Source organism: Vombatus ursinus, unplaced genomic scaffold (assembly GCF_900497805.2).
Source record: "Vombatus ursinus unplaced genomic scaffold, bare-nosed wombat genome assembly UNPS02000582.1, whole genome shotgun sequence".
NCBI classification, from domain to species: domain Eukaryota; kingdom Metazoa; phylum Chordata; class Mammalia; order Diprotodontia; family Vombatidae; genus Vombatus; species Vombatus ursinus.
In genome coordinates, this window is record NW_020940360.1 from 22401802 (window position 1) to 22426960 (window position 25159).

The following is a 25159-nucleotide window of genomic DNA, read 5'->3' on the forward strand; positions in this document are numbered from 1 at the left end:
AATTTGATTTCACAGGGCCCATGGTCCTGACTCACCAAGAAAATAATTAAATTATTACTGGTAGTTTCAACTTAGGAAAAGAGGTGTGTATTACAATTTCCTAGAAAGATTTCCAACATAAATGGCTAAAATTTAGGTGTCAGTGGTGGAAGCAATGGGTTTCTGTTATTATGATAATAACTGACTGTGTTAGATAACTAAGATGTCGTTCTGTTTTCCATATACCGGAGAGTTTCCAAGTTGGGCAATATTTCTGTTCCTACAGATGACATCTTAAAAATGGATCCATAGGTGATATCTTGTTGCCTTGGTCTATTTAGGTATTAGTAGGAATTGTTCAACGAGAAAGTAAAGGCAGCGAGAGGAAGAGATATATAAATCATCAAGAAGAAACACTGAAGGAACAAAGCAGCAGAACATAAAGTGGCAAAAAGGAAGAACAAAACAAGACAGTAATCCTGTCTTAGGTATTACTGTTTCTTGGTTCAATTTTGTTTTTTTAGTTTTTGTATTTTTTTTCCCACGCGTGCCACACTCATTTTATTTTTTTTCTTTGTCTATTTCATTCCTTTCCTTTCTTCATGGCTCCCATTCCTAATTTAGCAATGAGATGTCATCGTGTTTGCAACACTGAGAGCAATATTCTCATGATGCTACTCCTTTTTGTTAAAGTGTATCTCTGATTATATGTATTGCTCCAATTTAAATCCTCAAATAAGACACTAATATTCAGAAAAGCAAAAAATAGGATGTGGCACATGATACACATTTGATTTCTTGTTGCTTTGGACAGTGGTTGTTTACTCAAATCAAATGAGATAACATATATAAAATACTTTTGCTAACCTTAAACTGAAATATCAAAGTGAGTAACATGGTCAGATTTATGGCTTGGAAACAATAATGTAAAGGATAGATTTTATTCAGCAGTTTTTCAGTCATCTTTCTTTTCGTGACCCCATTTGGGGTTTTCTTGGCAAAGATACTGGAGTGGTATTTCCTTCTCCAGCTCATTTGACAAATGAAAAAACTGAGGCAAACAGGGTTAAGTGACTTGTCCAGAGTCACATAGCTAATAAGTGTATGAGGCCAGATTTGAGCTCAGGAAGATGAGTCTTCCTGACTCCAGGCCCAGCACTCTATCCACTGAGCTGTCTAGCTGCCCCAAGGATGGCCTAGAAAAGGGGCAAAGACTAGAAGTAAGGAGATGAATTAAAAGATTATTTAAATAATCCAGATAAGCAGTGACAAAGGGCTAAGATGGTTGCCATATGAGGGAAAAATGGGAGAAATGCATGTTGTGGAAGTAGGACTTGGCAATTGATTGGATATGGAGAGATAAGAGAATAAGAGTCAAAATCTGACTCCAAGAATGTGGGCCTCGGTGATCAGAAAGGTGTACTACATTCTATCCATTTTGTGCCCCATTTTATTATCCTCTTATGCTCACATAAATAAAACCTAAAATATGAAAAAGCAATATAAATAGCAAATTTTGATATAACAATATGATTTCCTCCTAAGTAAGAATAAACAAGGAAGAAAAGTTTAAGAGGTAAAAATAGGATTCATTCTAAAAGAGTTAAAAAAAAATTAACAATTACTAATTCTGATAAAGCTGGGGGTGGGGGAGGCGAGTAGAGAGGAGCCACAGAATCCTATAGGGTTGGAAAGGAACTCAAAGGTCATCTAGTTCAACTTTCACCTAAAACATGAATCTTTCCTACAAATGAATCCTGATTTTCAAAATGTCTACTGTGTCCATATAAAAAAGAATGTAACACTGGGATTATCTGTTTCCTATCATCATTGGGCTAAATGAAATGGAAAACTTTGCTTTAAAGCCAAAATCTTTTGAGGACTGTTAGTGAAGACATCTAATTTTTTAAAGGAATTTTCTCTTTGAACTGCCCAACATTTTTAGGTCAGTTTGCAATTGCCTTAAAACTTTTTTGTAATAAATAAATAAATAAATAAATAAATAAATAAATAAAGTAAACAAACTCTCCAAAATGTTGTTTTATTTACAAGTGAATAGGCTGTCAGTTGATCAATATTCATTTGGTAGTAAATTCAGAAGTCCACAGCCTCCTTTAAGTGGGTGAACAAACAGGTACAGACCCTTGGAGTTTATTGTTTTGTTTTATAATCATTTTTTAATCCAAATGATATTTTCAGATGTCAAAAGGCATTTCAAACTACTCACCCTTACTTCAGTAAAAAAGAAAAAAAGTGATCTCATGAGACCTCATATGGCAAGTTTTAGCCCAGAGCTAATTTTCATAGCTGTGTTATAAAACTCTGAAAATAAGGGCCTATAATGGAAATGCTGACAGACCCTTAACTATAGCAGCATGAATGGCTATAATTAAAGAACAGCTTTTGGCTGCACCTAACTCCTTAAATGAAAGATTGCCATTTCTACAATAACCTCAAATAAAAGCAAGTAGAAAACCAGAAATGTGATTCCAGAAAGGTAATGTGATATGTTAAAGAGGATTGCTAAAACTATTTGACATTCTAAGCTTTAAATACTGAGGCATTTAGTTAACATAACCAAGTCAGTATTTTCATAATGCCACTTAATCAGCAATAAAGAATGCTCCTGTGAGCCATCATCTTGGGTTAGCAGAAAGTGGCATATGAAGTTATTATTTCTTAACAGCCTAGGGGGAGCTGCTTCTCCCTTTAATCAGTGATCTCACTTTCTTCCTACCTGTAAATTCTCTGTCATACAGTTATAAAACTATTACCCAGCACAGTATACAGAAAAAGGGGGGAAAACACATTTATGCAAGGACTGCTACCTTATTCCCACCTGGATTTTAAAACAGGAGAGATTGCTATAGTAATGTATTTCATCCTTTTCCCTAGTCAGGGATGCAGCCAGGAATAAATATCATCAATCTACGTAAGCCAATCTTCTCCGCTTATACCAAAATTCAAAGAAACTAGGTCCTGATCTGAATACAGTTTTTTTTTTAATGCAGTTGCTTTAAATTTTAGTAACTAACAAAAATGTATTTAACTTGTACACAGCAATAATAAAGGACATTCAAAGGAAATAACTAGAATGTTAGGTGATTGAGGTTTCCAGTAAGATCCCAGAGTTTAAGGCCAAAAAAATTAAACATTAATCTCAAATATAACAAGAACTGGAGGAATTTTTTTTTAATCATCATCACAATAGAGAATCAGTCCTCTGTCACCAGGATCACTCCTGAAGATTACTTTTCTTTTTTAACCCCTTTTTGAGATTGAATGTCCCTATCTCACCCAGGCTAGTAGTCCATTGGTTAATCAGGGCTTCACTATTGGCACTATACTCAGTGCAGACACCTGATGGGCTTAGCCTACTGTATGCATCTCAGAACTCCTGAGCTTGAGTGATCCACCAGCCTTAACCTCCCCCAGTAACAAGGATTACAGTATGCACCACCATGCATGGTACTCTGTCACTGCAATGGCTGAGTACTGCTCCTGGGAAGGCAAGGTTTAGCATCCCAAATCTGGAGTTAGATAGGAGGTCATCTAACCCAACTTAAAGGTCATCTTATTCAGCCCATTCATATTACCGATGAGAAAAACAACAAGATCTACTCTGAGAGGTTAATACCTGTGTGATCTTGGGCAAGTCTTAAGTGGCAGAGTCTAAATTTGAACTCCATCACTGTGAATCCAGGTTCAGCATTCTTTCTACTATAATGTATTGTTTTAATAACTAGTGCTTAAAATAAAGTTGATCAGATCACATCTTGTCTAGCATGTTTGCTGTAAATAATCTAGCTTTTAAAGAAATGAATATTCCAAATACATGGGTAAGTTTCAGGGAAAACCTGACAGTGAGTAAAACATAAAGCTAATAAAGATCTACATGGTGTCATTGCATTTTTTTCACACTTTATATTCATAATTATGTTCATTGAAGATAAAATTGTCTACCAACTTTGGCAATGAAAATGTAAATGGCCAGGTGTTCCTTTCAAGTAAAATCTCCACCCACCCCCTTATAAGCAAGGAGCAATTAAAAAAAGGAGAAAAAAAAGCTAATAAAATTGTATCAAAACACTCATTTTTTAATGTTGAGCAGAGGACATTAATTCCACACTCTATATGTAACAAAGCTCTTCAGTTAAATGAGACTCTTAAATACATATATGTTTATTTCAAGTATTCATTGTCCCATACCCACCAATTGCTACAACCCTGCTCAGAACAGTGGCACAGATTAATAACTGCCTCACAAACTTGCAACAGATTGACAAATCAAGATACTTTTCCAGTCTTCTTGACGTAGTGCTAGCTTTAGTGGTAAAGGTCTTTTCATAAAGTGAATTAACGAGCAGCTATGTTTATTGGTGGAAATGCAATTTAGATGTTAGAAATTAAAAAATCAAAACTAAAATGATTATTACAAATAAAATTTGATTTACTTTTCTCTACCCATTATTCTTTGTGTGATGCATTTTTACCTATGAACTGATGACCCTAAGTTAAAACTGACAAACAAAATCTCAAAGTTTAAGGATCTATAAATTGCACAAAGAAGGTAAGAGAAAGCACACAGGTAGAAAGAGATATTATTACAAATACTTTCTTGCCAAAATCTAGACTTTACTGACTTTATTATTTAAATACCTTCTGGGAAAAAGAATTAAAAAAAAATCAGTGGTTCTTTGTTAAATACATTAATCATTCTGTGATCATTCATAAAGGAAGACAATAAGCAAGAATACCACTAGGTGTAGCCAAAAATCAATCAGTGTATTTTTATTTCTACTGGTTTGAGAAGAACCCAGGAAGAGGAAGAGAAATATGTTGGAGAATTGGGAAAGGAGGAGAAGTTTCTCAGGCTATTTCATGATTTCACACCTCCACCTCCTCCCCCAGGTGCTAGTGCCACCCACCCCCAAATTTTTTTTAAAATTTATTTTGTACACACATTGATTGAGGCAGTTACCAAATCCTGGATTTCCCTGGCTGTACCAAAGAAATCACGGATCTAGTCTCTACATCTATCTTATATTTTATACTACATATATAATATACATTTATATATTTATATATTTAATTATATATTTTAATATTATATACTTATATTTGTGCATATTGTCTCCCCCAATAAAACATCATCTCCTTGAGAGAAGGTACTGTTTCACTTCTGTATTTATATTCTGAGTGTCAAGCATGTTGCCTGGTTCACAGTAGGCACACATTTGCCCTTTACAAATATATTCTTAGGATCATAAATAATAGGATTTTAGTGCTAAGAGAAATCTTAGGGACCTGAGGTCCAATCTCCTAATTTTACAGAAAAGGAAAAGAAGATTCAGAGGATGAAGTAGCTTATTGAGACCAAATAGTTAGGCTGCTCTGGACCAGAATCAAACCTCTTGACTTCTAGACCAGGGCCTCTTCCATTGCACCATGCTTCTTCCTATAAAGTCTTTTCTGTATTTTAAAATACCTTTCACTCCCCACTCCTCTTCCCAAAATCCTCCTGCTTTAACATTTTAAAGTAAGCATAATAGCTTCAGTGCTATTTTCAACCTCTACCATGACTGTATTAGTGCTAAGATTAACTATGTTTAGAAGATGTGGCATCCTCTGTCTGTTAAGAAAGCTAGAAGACTCCCCAGCCACAAGTCTTTGGAAAAAGAACTAATTCTGAAAGCATATAGTTTTTAAGAATGGCTTTTTAAAGCATTTTTAATTTCTGAGGAAATGGAAAGGGATAATCAATGGTCTTCTTTTACAGTTCTCCCCTCTAAACATGTGTTCATGACAGTGTTTAGAGGCTGACTCAACATGATTACTGTTACTTTCCTTAAATACTCAGCTGACTACCTTGGTGTAAAAATAGGATTCTAGAGAGTAACTACTTCATCTAGACTATCCTATGCACCTAGAACATAACTCTCCCCCAAGTGTTGGATAATACGGCATATTAACCAGGAAAACCTTGAGTAATCTACTATTTTGGTCATCTTACCATATAGAAGATAATATCCCATGTGCATTTTATGACAAAAAACAAATCTCTGAGTGGCAACATGGCATAGAGAATGGAAAGCCAGTTTTGGAGTCAGGACGACCAAGGTTCATAACTGCCTCTGACACATACTAGTTATATAGTCTTGGACAAGTTGAGGCAATATTGTGATCTAGGCAATTTTGCAGGACTTGAGATTGAAGAGAAAGGTGATATCTGCTACACAAACCAACAGAAATCACTGGTCTAGGGGCAGCTATGTGGCACAGCGGATAGAGCGCTGACCCTCAAGTCAGGAGGACCCAAATTCAAATCCAGCCTCAGACACTTGACACTTACTAGCTGTGTGACTGTGAGCAAGTCATTTAACACCGATTGCCTCACCATCCCCCCCCCCCAAAAAAATCACTGGTCTAAAGAAAAAAAAAATCAAGAAATCAATATTTGCATTTTACTGAAAAAACATACCTGACTCTGGCCAGAACAGCTTGTAGAAAGTTTAATACAGTCCTGAGCTGAGCTTCTCGACAAGCTGGAAGAAGCATACTGAATCCATCATTCAACAATATTTCCTCAGAAAGTTTCAAGTCCCGGCTCATTTCAAACACTTCTTGAACACCATCCATATAGATAGAAAGAAGTGTCCATAGCACATGTTTCTGTCCCGACTCATTCTTAGATACTAAGAATTCCTTTGCTTTTTCACTAAAAGCACCAGAAAGTGTCTGGGCCAAAACACCAACATCCAGGTTTCTCTGAACATACATTAAGATAAAAGCCATTTGGCCCTTCCAAACAAGTGCCCTCTGAGAAGGCGTTATAGACCCAGGTCTGAGGAAATCCAAAAGATCCAGAACACGACTGACCACGTCTTCCAACTTTGCAACAGTAGCCAATACCAGAAAAAGTTTAAAAAAATTCTGAAGACCAACTTCAGTTAGCTCTTCCATTCTTTTTTGATGGAATTTGGAATATATTCTGTAAAATAAAAACAGTATTTTAATAGAGCTTATTGTTTTATTCATGGAAACACATTTCTCTACAACTTCCTCACATACCGAGCTTAGAGGAGCTCATCACTCATAGGGAAAAATTCAAACCTGAATTTCCAAATAACAGTTTTTTTGTCTTCCTTCTTGCTAGGTTTTTCTTAGTGCCAGCAAGAAAGGTCACTACTTCTTAAGATGGCCAAGTTTTTCTTAGTGCCAGCAAGAAGGGTCACTACTTCTTAAGAGGACAAAGTCACAGAATACCCTACCAACCCAGCAGAGAGCCTGTAAGTGATACAGTAAATCACCTGTGACTGTATGAAAGGATTTGGTAGATTTTCTCCTAAAAAATGATACAAATGTGCAATCTATAGATTATGAGTTTTTATGTTTTACTACAGTCATCCATCACATTTACTTATTTTTTTCTGTTTTTACTGGCAAAAAAAGAACAATATGCACTCAATTATAAAATGATGAGGTTCATTCCAATATGAACCATACAACTTAAAATAATTTATAATAATAATAATAATAATTTATAATCCATTTGGTTATCCTCTTTCTTATATTCTCTTAGGCTTACTTTTTATCTTCAGTAAAACCTAAATTGTAAGAAAGAAATTCATTTCTTGCCTGGTAACAAAAATACCAGCAAACAGTGAAGTGTCATTTAATAGCCAACTACTATAGCTAAATATATATATTCTCCTTGAATCAATTAATGTCTTGTTGACTGCTGAAAAAGAATTCACCCTCACATCCTAGTTATAGGCTGTTATACTTAGTAAAGTGCATAACTGCTTTATTTCAGGTGGCTAATATACAAATATTGGAGAAGGAAGGAAATGGCAAACCATTCCAGTTATCTTTGCCAAGAAAACTCCATTCCTAGTAAGGTGTACAGCCAAGACCTAAAAGCCAGGTCCTCTGACTTCAAGTCCAAAATTTCTTTCATTATGTCATATTTCCTCTTTGGGCCAAGAGGCAATAAGATTGGTCTCTTCTACCACTCAGAGAAACACGAACACTAGGGTTGTATAATCGATCTAGCAGTCTGTGTCTCCACCCAAAATATGAACATTAATAATAGAATCTGGGATATAACCTAACTGTCCTGATCTGCATGGTATGTTCAGCCAGAGTCAAAAGACAAAGCATTATCTCTAGTCTCTTATGATATTGGGGTTCTTTCATTTAACCCACTACTTAATACTTGAAGGAAGAGAGAGCTCTCCCCTCCTCTCCTCTCCCTTACCTGAGGGTGTTCTGCTCAAAGGAAGGCAAATTTTGATGACCGAAGGCCGCCTAGTTAACTTGGGGTTTTCTGGCTAGATTTCTTTCTCAAAGACTAAGCCTTAAACCCAATTCACTCTGGATCTCATGGATTGGACAATTGGTCCCTGCCCTGCTCAAGCACCACTTACTGATTATTTTTTGGGCCCTACTGGCTCAGAGCAAATGCAAATAGTAACTGTTTCAATTTTGACCAGAAACCCTGAGGGTCTTCCCCTCCCAGTTTGATTTTTTTTTTAATTAATTTCACTTCTTAAAGAGGCCTATTCACTGAATGGGCCTTGCCTCACTCAAAAGTGAGAACCTGAAAAGACCTTTGCTTAAAAGGGCCAAAGCCTTCCACTGCATGCTGGCCCATCTCCAGTGGTCCTGATGGATATCTGGCCACTGGACTCACATGACTCTGGAGGAGAAAGCGAGGCTGGTGATTTTGCACAGCTCTCCCACACTCAAATCAAAGTCAATTGCAAGTCATGTCATCATCTCCCTGATGTCATGGTCCTCTTCGAGAACAAAGGACAAAATCACAACCTGATACTTCAACATTTTAAGGATGCTTTTTTTTGGGTTTAACACACTTGTACATAATCATATTTTATCTAACTACTTGCATGAAGAATATGCTGAAATTAATCAAAGGTCTTCAGAAATCCTGGGAATTTTAGTCCCAACAGGACCAACAGAGCAGGAAGCTATGAAATTCCATAACAGTGCGTCTGAAGATTACATATGCTGAATTTGTTCCCTGATTTGTCAATTTAGTAAACTTTTAATTAGCAAACATCAGAAAATGTATACAACATATAAATAAACATGCTTTCTACCTCCTACATGATATTTTTTCTGATCCCCACCAGTTTCCACTGCCTGCTCTACCAAATCACTGTGTTTACTTTGTATGTATTTATATGGGTTTATGTCTCCTCTCATAGATTTTGAGCTCCAGGAAGGCAGTAGATGCTTCAATTTTGTGTTTGCATCCCCAGTATTAATAGACAATTTTTAAAAATCCTTGTTGATAGGTTAACTTGAAAAATACTAAAGTTGCAATATTTCCATAAAAACATTTTCCTGGACATTCTTTTTTCAGAAGGAAAAAAGGTACATACCTTCCTTTGATTTGGTTCCAAGGATGAGTTTCATTAGTTGCTACAGCTTTTTTCATGACTTTTGCCAAAACACAAAGAAAAATGTTGTAACTACTGTTGGATTTATAGAGGTCATAGTTCTGCTCATCAGAACAACAGGTCTTCACTATTTCAAGCAAAGACAAGGGTGACTTAGAAACATTTGCAAACTCTTGTAAACCAAGCCAAGGAATAGTAAAAGAACTGTTCTAGAGGGGGGAAAAAAACAAGTATTATATCTCCTGATAAAAACTTCAAACTGTAAAACACACTAAGGTCTATGAAGAATAAGAGACCGACCCCATGTTTCAACAATAACAAAATATAATGAAATATCCAATACTCTCAGAGATGCAATATGAATAGAGGTCACCATGTTAAAAATTTGTTCAAACCAAGGGGAAAAAAAATCTCAATTTCTTATAGACCCCACCAAATAACCTTCCTGCCTCCTCTGTTCCCCATCTAAGGCCACAGGATCTATGAGCACACATACCTTATTAAATAACCTTGGAAGTAAAATATAACAGCAAAAGCATCAACAAGTAGAATGCCTGGAGCAAACTTTTTAGGGTTATAAGCTAGAGAGAAAAGCATTTCTCCATATCTATCAGATTTATCTAGACTGAAAAGTATTAGCAGCAGATGTAAAACATGTATTACTCTTATGCTGGTGAAAAGATGCTTCCTTTGGTTAGACCTAATTCCACTAATAAAAGGAAGACTAAATTTTTTCCCTTTTGAAAGAAAAAAAAGGTTTAAATGGTTTTGTGATTAGCACACTATTCCCAGAAAGCTTCAATCTATGTTTAACAAATATTAACATTTTTGATATTCTACAACAGTTATTCAGTGCGCAAAAAAATATGCACAGATCCTTCAATTGGGAGGACTAAAGTCTTAGAACTATTTACTCACGAGATTCTTGCTGTAGTAGTCCCACAGAATTGTAACAGCCTGAATATTGGGGTTCCAGAAACCACACAGTGTCAAACAACAGTGAAGATACATGCGCACCTGTTCTTCTAATATACCATCCTAATAAAACAGAAACATTCAATTACATGCAAGCCATGCTTTCGAACACTAACATATATTGTCACTTCAAGTACAAAGGTTGCCATGGAATAATTTTCTCTATAAACCTTATTCCTGCTTACCGCCTTTTCATCAACAAAAGGCCACTAAGGTGGAGTGGTGAGCTAGGAAATAGGGTCTGACCACAAAGACATTGTCATTTGATAATGCACTGCAACTCCAGAGACAAATGTCTGAAGAAAATATAAAAAACAGATTCAAAGAAACTTGATTATATCCATTTCATCTTCTGCCAATACGGTGTCAATAAGACCAAAACATGTTTCTAAATATTAGTTTCAGAAGCTATTAACTAATCACTAATATATGGAGTATAGAAAAATCAGAATTTCCATTCAAGTATTTTAAATGAGCCTATGTGTGATAATAGATAAAGAAACAAGACTAGTCTATCCACAGGAAAGAACATCAACACACCACACAAAAGTACTTAATGTCTATTGACTGAATGAAACAAGGTGGAATAAAAGAAGATGTAATGTAAAGTGTCCATAATCTAGATGTATTCAAATCCACAGGTGTTGATTTAGCTTAATAACAACTAAGAATAATAGACTTATATAGCACTTCAAGGTTTACAAAGCCTCTACCAACATTATCTCATTTGATAATCAGCTTAAGGAACTTACTAAACTCCCAACAGCTACTCAATTTTTAAAACAAAAAGATTGGCTGAGGTGCACAGATATGAAGGACTGGCTATCCATATTTAACTAAGAAAAGGGGAGGGGGGCAGCTAGGTGGCACCGTAGATAGAGCTCTGGCTTTGGAGTCAGGAGGACCTAAGTTCAAATCTGGCCTCAGATATATGACACTTACTAGCTGTGTGACCTGGGCAAGTCATTTAACCCAGATTGCTTCATCAAAAAGGAAAAAAAAAAGTGGGGGGGGTAAAAAATTAGCATGTAAACTTCACTTTATTGTCTAAGAGGGGAAAAAAAAACACAAAATCAAAAATCACTCCATGGAAATATCTTAAAGCAAAGAGGTTAGAAGATAAAAATCAATACATTATTTAAAATAAGTTCCTTCACATCAATCTACTTCTGCAATTAAATGAATGGCCAACAAGTTAAGAAGCAATATACATATTCTCTTTTGAATTTAAGAGGAGTTTAATTGTTTTGCCTAACATATTCATCAGTAAATTGGGAAATACAGCACAATTCACACAACAAATTTTTTTACAGATTTTTAAATACAGGCATTGCCCAAATTACAAACACCTAGCCTACAAATCTCTCATGTACATATATGCCCTCTAAACAAGGTTTCTGTATTTCCACATGGGCATCCACTTAACTACTGTTCTTATAAACTTATTTTGCAATTAGAATTAGAATTAGGAAGAAAGGTGTTTCTGTACAACTTCTTTCTGATTAGTTCTGCCGATGAGTTCTTTTCTACATTATTTTAAGATTGATCTGAGGGGCAGCTAGGTGGTGCAGTGGATAGAACCCTGGCCCTGGAGTCAGGAGGACCTGAGTTCAAATCAGGCCTTAGACACATAACACTCACTAGCTGTGTGACTCTGGGAAAGTCACTAAACCCCAACTACCTCATATTTAAAAAAAAAAAATATTGATCTGAGATCTCTTTAGCCCTCCTTTACAGAATGTTCTCCCAAGGACTTTTAATCCTTTGTACCTGAAGGTAACATTGACATGGTATAGAGAAGGCTTGACTGGCACACCTGGGTTCAAAGCCTGTCTCTGATAGTTGCTATTTGTATGACCATGGAACAGTCCCTTTCTCTCAGGGCCTCAGTCTCCTTATCTGTAAAAAGAGATGGAAATTCTCTAGTTTACCATCTCAGTGCATTGGCTCATATTTTAAAATAGCTGATACTAAACCCAGCTTTGAGATCCTACATCTCAAATTCTAGCAATTTAATTATAAAGTTAAAAGTTTCCATAAATGTATCGATGCTGAACAATGGGACAAACTCTGTTTCAGAATAATAGATTTAGAACTGGAAGGCCATGTAAGTCCAACTTCTTACTTTCAGAGGAGGAAACTGAGGTTAAGTGACTTAACCAAGAACTATACAGAACCAAGGCTGGCAATGGAACCAAGGTCCTCCAGTTACAAATTCAGTATTCTTTCCATTCATCACTTTGCCTCCATAATACCTTCTACACTCACACACTGATCAGATTCTAAAAGGTATCACCAGAGCTTGGTATCATGGAAAGAGTACTATCTCTAGAGTCAGAGAACCTGAATTCAAATCCTTCTTCTGACACATATTACTGGTGTATATTAGCTATTATTGTTTTTACTGAAAGGGTTTGAGGACTCTTCTCCCTAATATTAAAAATAGGAGTAGTACTCATTCATCATAATGCGTCCTTTTCTTCAGGGAAGAGGATGGGTAGATGACCCCTTCTGTAAGACTCTTGCAGGTTGTCTATAAGATATGTTATTTTGTCTTGGTAAACTTAAGGAAAGAAAAGAAAAATCAAAACAAACCTGAAATTCTTTCTTGTAAAAAATAAAAATAATGCTATTCTAAGGTTGAATACCACATAAACAATCTAATTCTCTTTTCCTTACAGCATTCTCAATACAGTTAGATAATTTAAAAAGACAGTTTGGTTTTAAGATATTTTTTCACAAAGGTTAAGAAGAAGAAGAAAAAATGTTTTTTATCTTTACTTTGATCAGCAGAGTCCAATGATACCCAGTATATCAGTGATCTTCAGTAAAGCTTAGTGCCTCTGTCTTGGTTTGAAAAAGAATGATTTGAAAAATATTGTTTGCTTAATTAATACTGCTTTCAAGATTCCATCAACTTTATCTTAAGACTATTGTACATTTTTGGGTATTTTTTTAAGACTATAAATGGACCGTTTCACTGCTGGAGATCAAGTCAGAACATGAGGGCGGTCAGATTTTAATTTATCTCAGTGGGGAGAAAAACAGATATAATCAAAATGATACTTCTATCTAAACATATTATTTATTCTTTATGACCACCTACTGAACCCACAAAATTGGTTTCAAGAACACCAGCAAGTAGTTCTATATTACTTATGGAATATGATTTGACACAATGCAAGGCATGATGAAATTGAGATAGTATTGGAGAGAGGGGCTTAATCTTCCTAAATATTAGGAAATGGAAGATATTACACAGTTTGAATGAGTAAAAAATCTTGCTTTGTGCTGGCTCAAGTTTCATAAAGAAATATTTACTGTACAGTCTATCCTAAAAAATCTAACATCCTTATGTCCATATATAGAAATTACACAGTGTGCTACAGAACCAGCTCTAACTCTCACCCTTATAAAAAAACATAGTATTATAAAAGTTAAATCCAGCAGTGTCAATAAAAGCTTTATTACACTATTAGACATTCCAACTGAGGAAAATATTTTTTCATAGTCGATACACTCCTTTCCTTGAGGGGGGAGAAGGGAAACAACACTTAGGTAGTCATAATCTAAAGGAAAATAATAATAATAAATCACTAAAAGACTGATAGAAAGTGATTTACAATCTTAGTAAAAATAATACTACTGCTATAAGGCAGAGATGACTACGTACTGTTTTTCCTGCTGTCACATATAATATATTTAGATTTTTGCTCCTCACCATGACTTATCTGTTTTCTACCTATTTGAAAATTTCTACACAAATACTTAGAAACCTCTCCATCTTCCCATAGTACTTAAAGTCACCAAAACAAAGAATCTAAGCAGTCCTTATCTACTGTCCCTATACCTTCCAACAAAGTAGTGATAAAATCCAGTCTTTCTGAAAAGAATTAAACAAAAAAAATTTTCTTTGGTTGGTTTTAAATGAAAGACTTTCCATTAAAAAAAAAAAGAAAAAACAAAACTAAAAAATACCACAAAAAAAAGATCCCTTGAGCCAATATCAGATAAATGTGCTCAGCAGTTTATATAAACGACATAATGATCATATGTCAATAATTCCCAAATGTCTTAAAATGAAAGCTTAAAACTAGATTAGGATAAGGAGAGTTTTAAATGTTCAAAATCAAGATGTTATCAACCAAAAAAAGAACTTTTCAGGGGAGGGGAAGGGGAGGCTATGAGAGTATACATATAATAACATATGGGCAATACTTTAAAAAAAAAAAAAACCAAAACCTTGCACCAAACCAGTGACAAAACTTGCAGGAAAACTGTAAAAAGGTAACATCACTTTCATTACAAGTAGAGGGTTCTTTGACATTCCATCTAAGGGAGAATTTTGAGCTCTCATCTACATAATTAATAGATCTGTGTTATAACTAAATACACATATATTCATCTGGAAAAACATTAATTTTCAAAAGAATTTACATATACAATCCAAGAGGGGTCTCAAAAGTCTCAAAATAAGCTATTAAACTGAGTGAGTTTCACAGTTTCACTGGTTGAAAACAGTCTATTAACTACCACATTTCTGCTTTATTTCTCTCGGAAATTTTTAAAGTCTTATTTTTTAGTGGCTAAATAATTTCTTTCCCAAACGAAAACCAACAATTGTTTCCTTAATTTTCTCAAAGGTATTGCACAAAAGGCAATTTATACCATGAAAATTCAGAACAAATTTACAGAGCTACAATGCAACATGTTTAAAAATGTGATGAACAGCATATTTAAAACCACTTTAAAAGGAGGTCAAGTCTGACCTCTGGGCCATGAAGCACTGCATTAACAGCTCTGCAGAAAGAAAAATGATAAGGTATGAAATGAGTGCTCAGAAACTAGAACCTTATCAGTAAGAGTATGATTCAAGCCTCTAAGACAAATTGCTCAGCAAGGCAAGTCACCTTCCTGCTGTGATGAGGATATAGCTGAATTTTCAATGCCACTATCTTCGCCCATCATGTCTCCTAGACTTGATATCCACACATTCAATGTACGGCTTACAGTTCCTAAGCATCTCGCCCTTATTTTGAATATATCTTGTCAAAATAGCCAACTGGGATAATTATCTTTATCCTTTATCTGACAACTTAGTGTCAAGAAAAAAAAATCTTTAAAGGGTAGTTACTAATATCATAAGCACTGGCTTCATTTTGGCAAACAAACAAACAAATAAACAAAAAACCCCCAAGAACATCTGTATGCCTCAATTACAGTAACCAAAGGTTGGCTTTGTTTTATGTTTTCTTCTACATGTACTCTATGTGATGTCCAAAAATTTAACACGCCAATATTTTTTATTGCTACTTATTATACACACCTGGACATTAGTTGACTTTTTCAGTAATTCTTCTATAAAGCTCCAATTTGAATTCATTTGTTTCTGGAAAGAGAAAAAAACATTTTTGAATCAAAGAAATCACCACTTCCAATAGTACATATTTTAAAAACTAGGACAGCAAAAGTAAATGACTATTTTTTAAAAGATTTCTATCACCACAGAACTTGACGCGATGTCAATGGGAGATACATTCTTATGTGCATCTGATTATTCTGCCCTATCACGTTATATCTGTAGATGACCGAATTGGAGGGGAAAAAAATTACTAATTACTTCAGTCTTTACACTAAAACAAAACTATAACCCTCACCAAATAAGGATTTATTTATTATTATTTTATTTAACCTTTGTAATAACACAAAATTTGGGGGAAGCATTTTGATCTCTGATAATGTTAAATTCTAATGTGCACATAAAACTTCCAATAGCTAACTATACAATTACATTGTACAGACCATGGCTAAAATATTGTTCTCCCAAAATGATTTTCATTTTTCCAGAAACAATTAGATCTTTTCACACTTGGATCAAAACAACAACAACAAAAACAACTTCATGATGGATCTGCATTATTCACTATTCTAAACATACTTACCAGAAACTGTAGTGAAACAATCAAAAGAAGTTTATTTAGTCTAGTATATGTCACACCTCAAGACACCTCAGTTCACAATGGATGGCTTTTAATATTGGTTATTTAAAACTGATTGTTATTATGGACTATTATCAAAGAAGGAAGAGATAACTTAGGACACAACCATGATGAAGATGTAATATACAAATTTAATGTCTCCATCTTCACCTCTTCAAGGTGAAAAGAATGGAAATTTACTAAAAACAGAAGACAAAGAAGGCAAGGAACAATTTTGTTCTTTGCTTTCACTGAAACACCAAAATCCAATGAGGCACTGAACCAATGAAAATTTCAGCCATTATTTGCTTATGATATAAACTAGGTAGACTACACATAAAAACCTGGCTATAAGTTGGACAAAGGTGTCCTTTTATGAGTAATATTTGTTTCATTTTAATGTGACTGTCTGTGATAGGATCTAAAATATGAAACATCTGCATGAATATATTACTGTATTCATTCTTGTATTTTTAAACAGACTACAATAATATAATTCAGTGTTTCTTAATGACTTAAAGTTACTGATATAAACATGAATTACTATACTATTCTTTCACTCAGGGTGTATAGAGGTGAGCCAGACCATTGTTCTTTTTGAGTTCATGTATGCTTTCTCCTCTCTTACTGTCAGAAGCCTTCTTGTTGCTTCTTCCAAAGCTCTGCTCCCTTCTGAATTGCTGCTTCTGGTCTACTGTGGGCTGAGAAACCAGACAGTCAAGATTATTAAAATTGTGTCTGAAATAAAAATAAATATTCTGAGTAAGAGGATGAAGGACTCTCCTCTCAGTAAAGTGTGCTACACTGTATGAACATTGTGAAATATATTTAACTGCTCATAGGTCTTTTTTTTTTTAAACTATGCATGCTTATTTCTTCATTTTCAGTTATAGTCCGGAAAGCTGAGACTGCTATATCACTTTTTCAGAAGGACAAAGTAGGACTTCTCTGACCAACTCAAACTAAAGAAATATTACACAGACATTAATATTCTGTAGTGACAGAAGAAGGAGCAGGAATCATACACTGGACATAGAGGTGCCCATGTTCATTTAGATGGCAGATTTAAGTTAATTATTACATTTTTTATATATTTCACATAAACCTTTAGCAGGCAATACTCTATGGCTTAATTTGAGTCTTCATTTTAGAAAGAAGAAATATTAATTTTTGGAAAATTAATTTGTACATCTGAAATAATAAAAGTTCTAGCAATTATCAAACAATAAAAATTTTACCAACGTATCTTTCACTGAGTAACTTTTTTTTAAATCAACATTTTTTACAAGGAAAAAAAATCAAACGGCAATTGCATAGGGTAACTAACAATGTGGATGATACAGTTCATAGTTTAATTTGAGTAGAATTTGTAGACCAGGAACTGAGTCTCAGTTAAATGCTTGTATTCCATTTGTACAATATTTACTGATAAAATTTCTAATGCCTCCCTCAAACTGCATTATTCCACTAATTAGAACTCTGCAGATGTAATACAAACATCTTGTCTAGTAAAAACAGACAGATGATGTATAGAAGCCAAAATTCAAAACAGCCAAGTATCATCCTAATCCCAAGGAACTAGCATCTGGGTCATTACAAAACAGAGTATGTATAAAGGACAGAAACAATATCAGTGGTAAATTCCCTTTTTTAGGGGTTGGGAGTTAGGGGGCAGTTTTAACTCGGTTTTCTGTAGCGATAGTATTTGTTCTACATGTAAAATTATGACTAACTGGCTTCCAAGTGGTATAAAATTATTACGGAACCACCCACTTGGAGCGATGTTTTGTACTTCCAAGGCTGCTATAAAAACTACAACTGTGAAACACACTTGAGGTCTTGCATAAGCTGCATCTCTATCAGGAAAATAAAATGGATCTTCCCTTGCCCTCCATTTCTAGTCTATATGGGAGAACGGCTCTACTCTCCATTTGGGGTTACATTTTGCATCCTTTATCCAGTAGTCATTTCAGACATTTCCAAGAAGAGTATCACCTAGCCCTGAATAATTCTCTCTGTGGTCTGGACAGAGAAAGCAGCGTTAAAACTGACCCCTGCAATGTTCAAAAGTGGTGAATTTTCCTCTTTACACTCCATTTGGTTTTAAAATAGATGAGCAGGATTTTGAGAGGATAACATGCTCCAGGTCTGGGTTAAGAGAATAGAAAAGCATTAAACAGAAATGTATGATAAATCTAAAACCTGAAGTGTAAGAAATGAGACACTAAAGTTTCCTTATATTCTTATACTGAGAAATTGGCTACAGTTTTCTGGTTTAAATCCATAAACAGGATATGTCCAAGTTATGGGAACTTATAAAATAAAAAATAACTAACCACAGCTGAAAACCTATTTAGAATGTAAAGATTTCACATTAACCTCTAGGGCAAAGCAGTCCACATTAAAAAATTGAAACACCTCCATGGATGAAACACGACTAGTGGCATTTTTTTTCCCCTGAAGAATATATGAATAACCATTATTACTTCATATCATCCTCCTTCCACTAGATTACTGTTTAGTAGAATAAAGAATGTTTATTGCATAATCATTTCCTTTTTATACCTGCACATGTTAAATCCATAAAAAATAGAATTTGAAGAATTTTCAAGATACTGATAACAAAATGAGCCAATTATCACCAAGACCCAAGCTAATCTCTTTGAAAGAATGGACTAAGATATGACTGCTTCTACTAAATACAAAAGAGAAAATTCTGTCAAATTTTGTCTGACTTCTAATGTTGTTAACCTAATATTTGGATTCAATGGCATTAAGCAATATTTCTCTCCCAGCCCCACCTCTGTTAACTTTTCAAAGAATCAGAAGATCGTACATTTAGAGCTGGAAAAAAAAATACCTAAGAGGTCATTGAGCCCAATCATCCTCATTTTACAGATGAATAAAAATGACTTTCCCAAAGTTCTGTAGGAAGTTAGAGGCAGAGAAAATACTGAGAATTTGGACCCAGCTTCTCCTAGTTCAAATTCCACGTACTTTCCAAGATACCATACTGCCTCTTTTTTCTCTGATTCATTTTATTCATCTGTCAAATGGGTACAAAAAAATCTGCTCTATCTATTTCAAAGGACTGCTAAGACAGGAAAAGCTGTAATTTATGTGAAAACGTTTTGGAAAAGTTGAAATTACTAAACAAATACAAGTTAGAATAATAATAATACTTATTAATGATAATTATCATTTTAACATTAACAATAACAATAATGATACTAAAGAAACTAAAGAACAGAGAATCTTTAGAACTAACTCAGAACTTCAGAACTCTGGATACAAAAAGGAAAAAACATGGTGAAGAAGGTAAACAAAAAAATAAGGTAGGAAAGAAGAAAATAATTCCACAGAAAAATAAATTCAAAAAATACTACAGTTAAGACACAAATACTTTTCACATAACAAAGGTAGGAATTTTTCAAATGAAGATATAAAAAAACTGATTTTTTTTTAAATTGAGGAAAATAGACTTTTCCTTTGATAAATACTAAAATGTTATTGTTTGTTTAAAAAAAAAAAAGAGATCTTCACTAAGTTTCCCTGTAAAATATAAAGAGCAAATTTCAGGACCATAAAAGATTAGTGCCCAGCACTTGTTGAATCAAACTGAATTAGTCATAACACTAATAGTATTAATAATGATAAAAAAACCAGACCATTATTGCCACCAAACCCCCCCATATCTAGAGGTACTACTCATTATTTAACAGCTAACTAAATAATTGGTACCCTCAACACTTAAAAGTTACTATTTCTTCAAATAGTGCATCAGAAGACTTTGTCTTCTATGTCTTGGGAAATCTAGGTGTAGTGGATTAAGTGCTGGACCTAGAGTCAGGAACAACTGAGTTTAAATCAAGCCTCACACATTTACTAGCTGTGTGATCCTGAGAAAGTCAGTTAATCTCTTTCTCTGTATGTCTCAGTTTCCTCATCTGTAAAATGGCAGTATTAATAATAGCATCTATCTCCCAGGGTTGTTGTAAAGATCAAATGACATAATATTTTTAAAGCGCTTTACAAACCTAAAAGCTCTATTTAATGCTAGCTACTATCATCATCATGATGAGAGTGCTTTGTACATCGTACACAGTCAACTAAAAGCAGGGTGGTAGTGTAATAGACAGAATGCAAGGCCTGGAGTCAGGAAGCTCTGACTCTAAATTCAGCCTTAGACACTAGGCAAGACACTTAACCTCTGTCTGCTTCAGTTTCTTCATTTGTAAAACAGAGATAATAACAGCACCTATCTCCAAGGGAGCTGTCATGATGATCAAATAAGATATTTGTAAAGCACTTTATAAACTTTAAAATGCTATATAAGTTCTAGCTATTATTATAATTGTTAAATTCTAGTTAATTGACTGCTCTATTTATTCAGGGGGGTCACTTAAGATATCATATATAGAAACAGTCTTGCAGAGCAATCTCAGCTGTTCTCTCATCTATCACTCCCTCATACAATCGGTGGGAAGCAGATCAGGGAAGATATACAAAAGAAGAGTAAGTTCAGAAAGAACTGCAAGATTTGGAGCCAGAGGACATGGACTTAACTCCTAGTTCTGTAACTTACTGTCATTTACTATCTGTGTGATTTTGGGCAAGTCACTTCATCTAACCGAGACTCAATTTACTTATCTGTAAAATGAGGGAAGGCTGGATTACAGCATGAGTTCTTAACCTGGAGTCTGTGAACTTGATTTTTAAAAGGATAGACAGACAGACAGATAGATAGAGAGATAGATAAACTATTTCACTATGACTGGTTTCCTTGGGTAATTCTATGTATTTTATTTTATGCATTTAAAAATATTATTCTGAGGAGTCTAAGGGCTTCACCAGACTGCCAAAAAGGTCCATCACAAATAAAAATGGTTAAGAACCCCTGAATTAGATGATGTCTTAAAAGTCTTTCCAGTTCTAAATCCCATGATCAGATAAGAACAAGGTCAGAAAGAAAGTTAAAGACCAGAAGAGCTGAGGTTTTCAGTAAGTTCAGAAGTCATTAGAAAAAATGTCTTTTTTCCCATTTATGCTGGAAGCAATGAAGATCAAGGGATGAAGAGGATTGGAGTTGATGGGAAAATTACCAGCAATAATAGAGATAAGTAAAATTTGCTTTAGCCCCTCTCTTGTTTCTATATTCCCTACCAAGGAGAATAATTTTAGACTAAAAAAATAGAACAGAAAATGGTTAGCTAGGAACCAAAAGATGATATAACCTGTCCCCACGGGCCCTCTTTCTGTTACTTGCTTAAGATACTTCGCCTCAACTGTGGGCTGTGGCCATACCTGAAATGCTCTGCCCTCTTACCTCCACCCCTCAAATTCCACCTTCTACAGGAGGTCCTTCTTGGTCCTCTAGCTGCTATTTCTTTCCTCTTTCTGATTACCTTCTTCTGCTCTGTATATATCTTATATGTACCTAACGTGTTGTCTCCTCCATTAGAATGTGAGTTCCTTGAAGGCAGGAACTGTCTTTATATCCTCAGTACTTACTTACGTAGTTGGCACATAATAAGTGCTTAATAAATATTTACTGACTAAATGGCTGAGGATAATATTTATAGTTAACATTGATATAATGCTTTAAGATTTATAAAGTATTTCATATATATAATCCCATTTGCCAAAATGTTCTTACTTACCTAAAGCCAATTACCCCAGACAAACTACATGCTAATATATTCAAAGAATTAGAGAAGCAAATCCTGAATCTCTACTGGTTATCTTTTAAGGGCCTTGGAGAATGTGCAGGCCCAGAAGTAGACAAGTATCCTGATTTTCCCAAATAGGGAGGGGATATAGGGGAAAAAGCTAAGAGGCAGCATATCACAATGATAGAGCAACTCAGAGCCAGAAGGCCCTGGATTTGAGTTCTGACTATGTCACATACTTATCTCAGGCAACTCTCTAAATCTATACATTGCAGAAATATTGATCTGAATGGGAGGAAGGATTTGAATTTCCTCACTAGGAGATTCCTTCACCAATGAAATGACTGGTCTAGACAATAGATAGATGGAGAGATAAATAGATAGAAGAAAATAAAATACAGCTCAGTGACCTTGATATCAATTCCTGATAACATTCTAGAAATAAATTTCTAGAGATGATCTGTGAGCACTTACAAAGAAGAGAAGCAATGACTAATAGGCCAGTTTGGATATATGGAAAATAAGTCTTACTAGGGAATTTAACATCTAAGTAAATAGAAGGAAGTTACTGTAGAACAGTGTCAAGGAGGGGAAGGGTGAGGTAAGATCTAGGGATACCATTAAATAATTGGATTTATCTTGTGTCTCTGTCTTGGACCACCAAATTAATCAAACTTTGCTCCACAAGTGGGGCCAGAGAAGTAGAGAGGAGGTTCTCGGGAACAGAGGCAAATTGAAAGGAGATGTCATTAAATAATTGGATTTCACTTTCTTTCCTTGTGTTTTTGTCTGCTTAATAAATAAAGGTGTTGGAAATCCAGCACAAGTTGAAGGACAGTTAGGCCACATCTAATTGCTTTCAATCAATTAACCAATACACAATTAATAAACTATGTTCCAGGCACTATGCAAGGAGCTGGGAATAGAAAATTAAAAGGGAAGCCCTTAAGAAGCTTACAGTCTAGCTGAGTTCAAGTCACCAGGCCTAGAAAAACTAAATCCTAGAGTACTAAACAACTATCCAATGTGAATGTGGGGTACTAGTGACCTTTCAAAGAACTATGATAAAGAAAGGTTGCCACAGGATTCAAAAAGTATTAGACATTGAAGCTGGCTGCTATTAGACCTGTACGTTAAGGGATGGAATGTGTCTTTTAAAAATCTTTTGATTTGTTTTTTTTTCTTTTAATTTGATGCTACACTTTAACACAACATATTGCTACAAACCAAAAGAAAAATTGCCTACGATATAGCTACCGAAAACAGGTTTTTAATTGCTAACAGAAAGGAAAAAAGTATCCTTTAACTCTGACAGGATGGCACCAAACAATAGACCGTTATACTTGGACAGTACCTTAAAGAGAGTTAAGTGCTTAATAAATGTCTGTTGAATTAAAAGGAATTAAAGGTAAGAGGTCCCTTCTAGGAGTTCTTTAAGAAAAACAGGACAGCTATTTGTTTTAAAGCAATTAAAGTCAGAATAATAGTACTTAGTGAAAAAGGAAGAACGAGATGCCCACCTGAAGACACTTTTAGCTTACACAGCCCTGAAACATGGGAATGAAAAATCATAAACTGATTCTCGGTCAGAGGATAATCCTTCCTGTTGCCACTGGCTCACCTACTCACAAGGAAGAAAAGTCTGTTAATAAAACTAAACAAAGCTATCGAGGAATGTTCCAGAAAAGTCAGAGCTGGTTTTGAAAAGCAGAAAGTACCTGGCTTCAGGATTCCTGACATCTATCTCTTTGATGATGTTGGACATATGAAATAATAGTTTTCATTACAGAATTAGTAGACAGCTAAATAAGTGGAGGAGGCACAAGCTGGATGACCACGGATAAAGAATTTTACTATACGTACCTTTGTACATAGCTGGCTGACAAAATTAAAAATGACTATATAGTTCATTTAAAACTAAGATATTTTTGTGGAAAACAACTCAATTTACAATATTAGACACTGATCTACTTTAAAGGTTCTGTGGTCTCAATGATGTAGATGTAATAACAACAACAATAACAATAACAATAATGCATTTATGTAGAACTTAAAGGTTTGCAAAACTCTTTAATTTATTTGAGTATCCCAACAACTCCTTGAGGTAGGTTCTATTACTTATCCCATTTTAAAGATGAGAAAATTGAGGCGATAAGAGTTTGTTAAGTGACTTGCCCAGGGTCAGACAGCTAGGGAGTCTAAGGCAGGGTCTGAACTTACATCATCTTAACTCCAAATGCTCTATATGCTGTACCACTTAGCTGCAGAACACAGCTGATCCACACCTTCTCATGAGATTCTCTATGAGATTTTTGTTCATATCTTTCCATAAATCCTCTCAAAAGGCCTTGTCAACAAACTAAACATTTTTCTTTGAATCTTTTAATCATAAAAGATATCAAAATATTGCTTAAAAATTCCCTACCTCCTATTTTTAAGGTGATCAAGATAACAGTCCATTTATAGGTTTACAATATATTTATGGTTTTTCTATTAAAGAATGTATGCAATGACAAAAAATAAAACCCACATACACAAAAAACAAAACTACCAAATCAGAGGATCTTAAAAGTGACATATTTATGGTGAAAATGTTTCTTTGTATGATCATCTGATTCTTAAACTGGATAAATTTCTAATGTCCCCTAAACCTCATCTCAATATTTGGGGCCTAACTTGTAACTCCAGACTGTGATGCAGTTTATGTTGCTAAGGAAACATATTAGTTGCTTTGCTAAAACTCCCACGCTTTGACTTCCCCTAACAATGTTCTCTGATAGGCCACCATCCTGGTCATGGCGTTAGCACTGCCAAGATAGTAACAAATCTGGGACACTGGACAGCCCTTCAGCATCCTGCATCTGAAGAGAAGCCTTAGAGTGGCTCAGATGCTCAGCGGGAAATGTCCTCTCCTCACTTTGAGGGGTAGGGGCCCATAAAAACCCTACAAAAACCACAATGAAACCACCAGTCAGTGGAGCAATCACTGACAACCATTGGGCTGCTTGATTGTCTCCCACCCTTGGCTGATGCCTTGAGATCGACCTCATCCTTCAGGGATTACTTAAACCCACGTATGAGTCCCCACTGGGGTTTGCCCTTCTTCCTCTCCCTTATCCTCAAACAGGTTTTG

At 35.0% G+C, this 25159-nt stretch overlaps 1 protein-coding gene across 2 annotated transcripts in view; it reads right to left on the minus strand.

Moving 5' to 3' along the window:
• Nucleotides 1-25159, minus strand: part of MMS22L (MMS22 like, DNA repair protein) — a 160122-nt gene that overhangs the window by 94176 nt on the left and 40787 nt on the right. For both annotated transcript variants that reach the window (XM_027856873.1, XM_027856865.1), the window contains exons 10-13: nt 15706-15768; nt 10323-10442; nt 9387-9613; nt 6461-6970 (exon numbers count right to left, since the gene is read on the minus strand). In XM_027856873.1, the coding sequence (XP_027712674.1) occupies nt 6461-6970; nt 9387-9613; nt 10323-10442; nt 15706-15768 (920 nt within the window). The remainder of the gene's footprint in view (nt 1-6460; nt 6971-9386; nt 9614-10322; nt 10443-15705; nt 15769-25159) is intronic.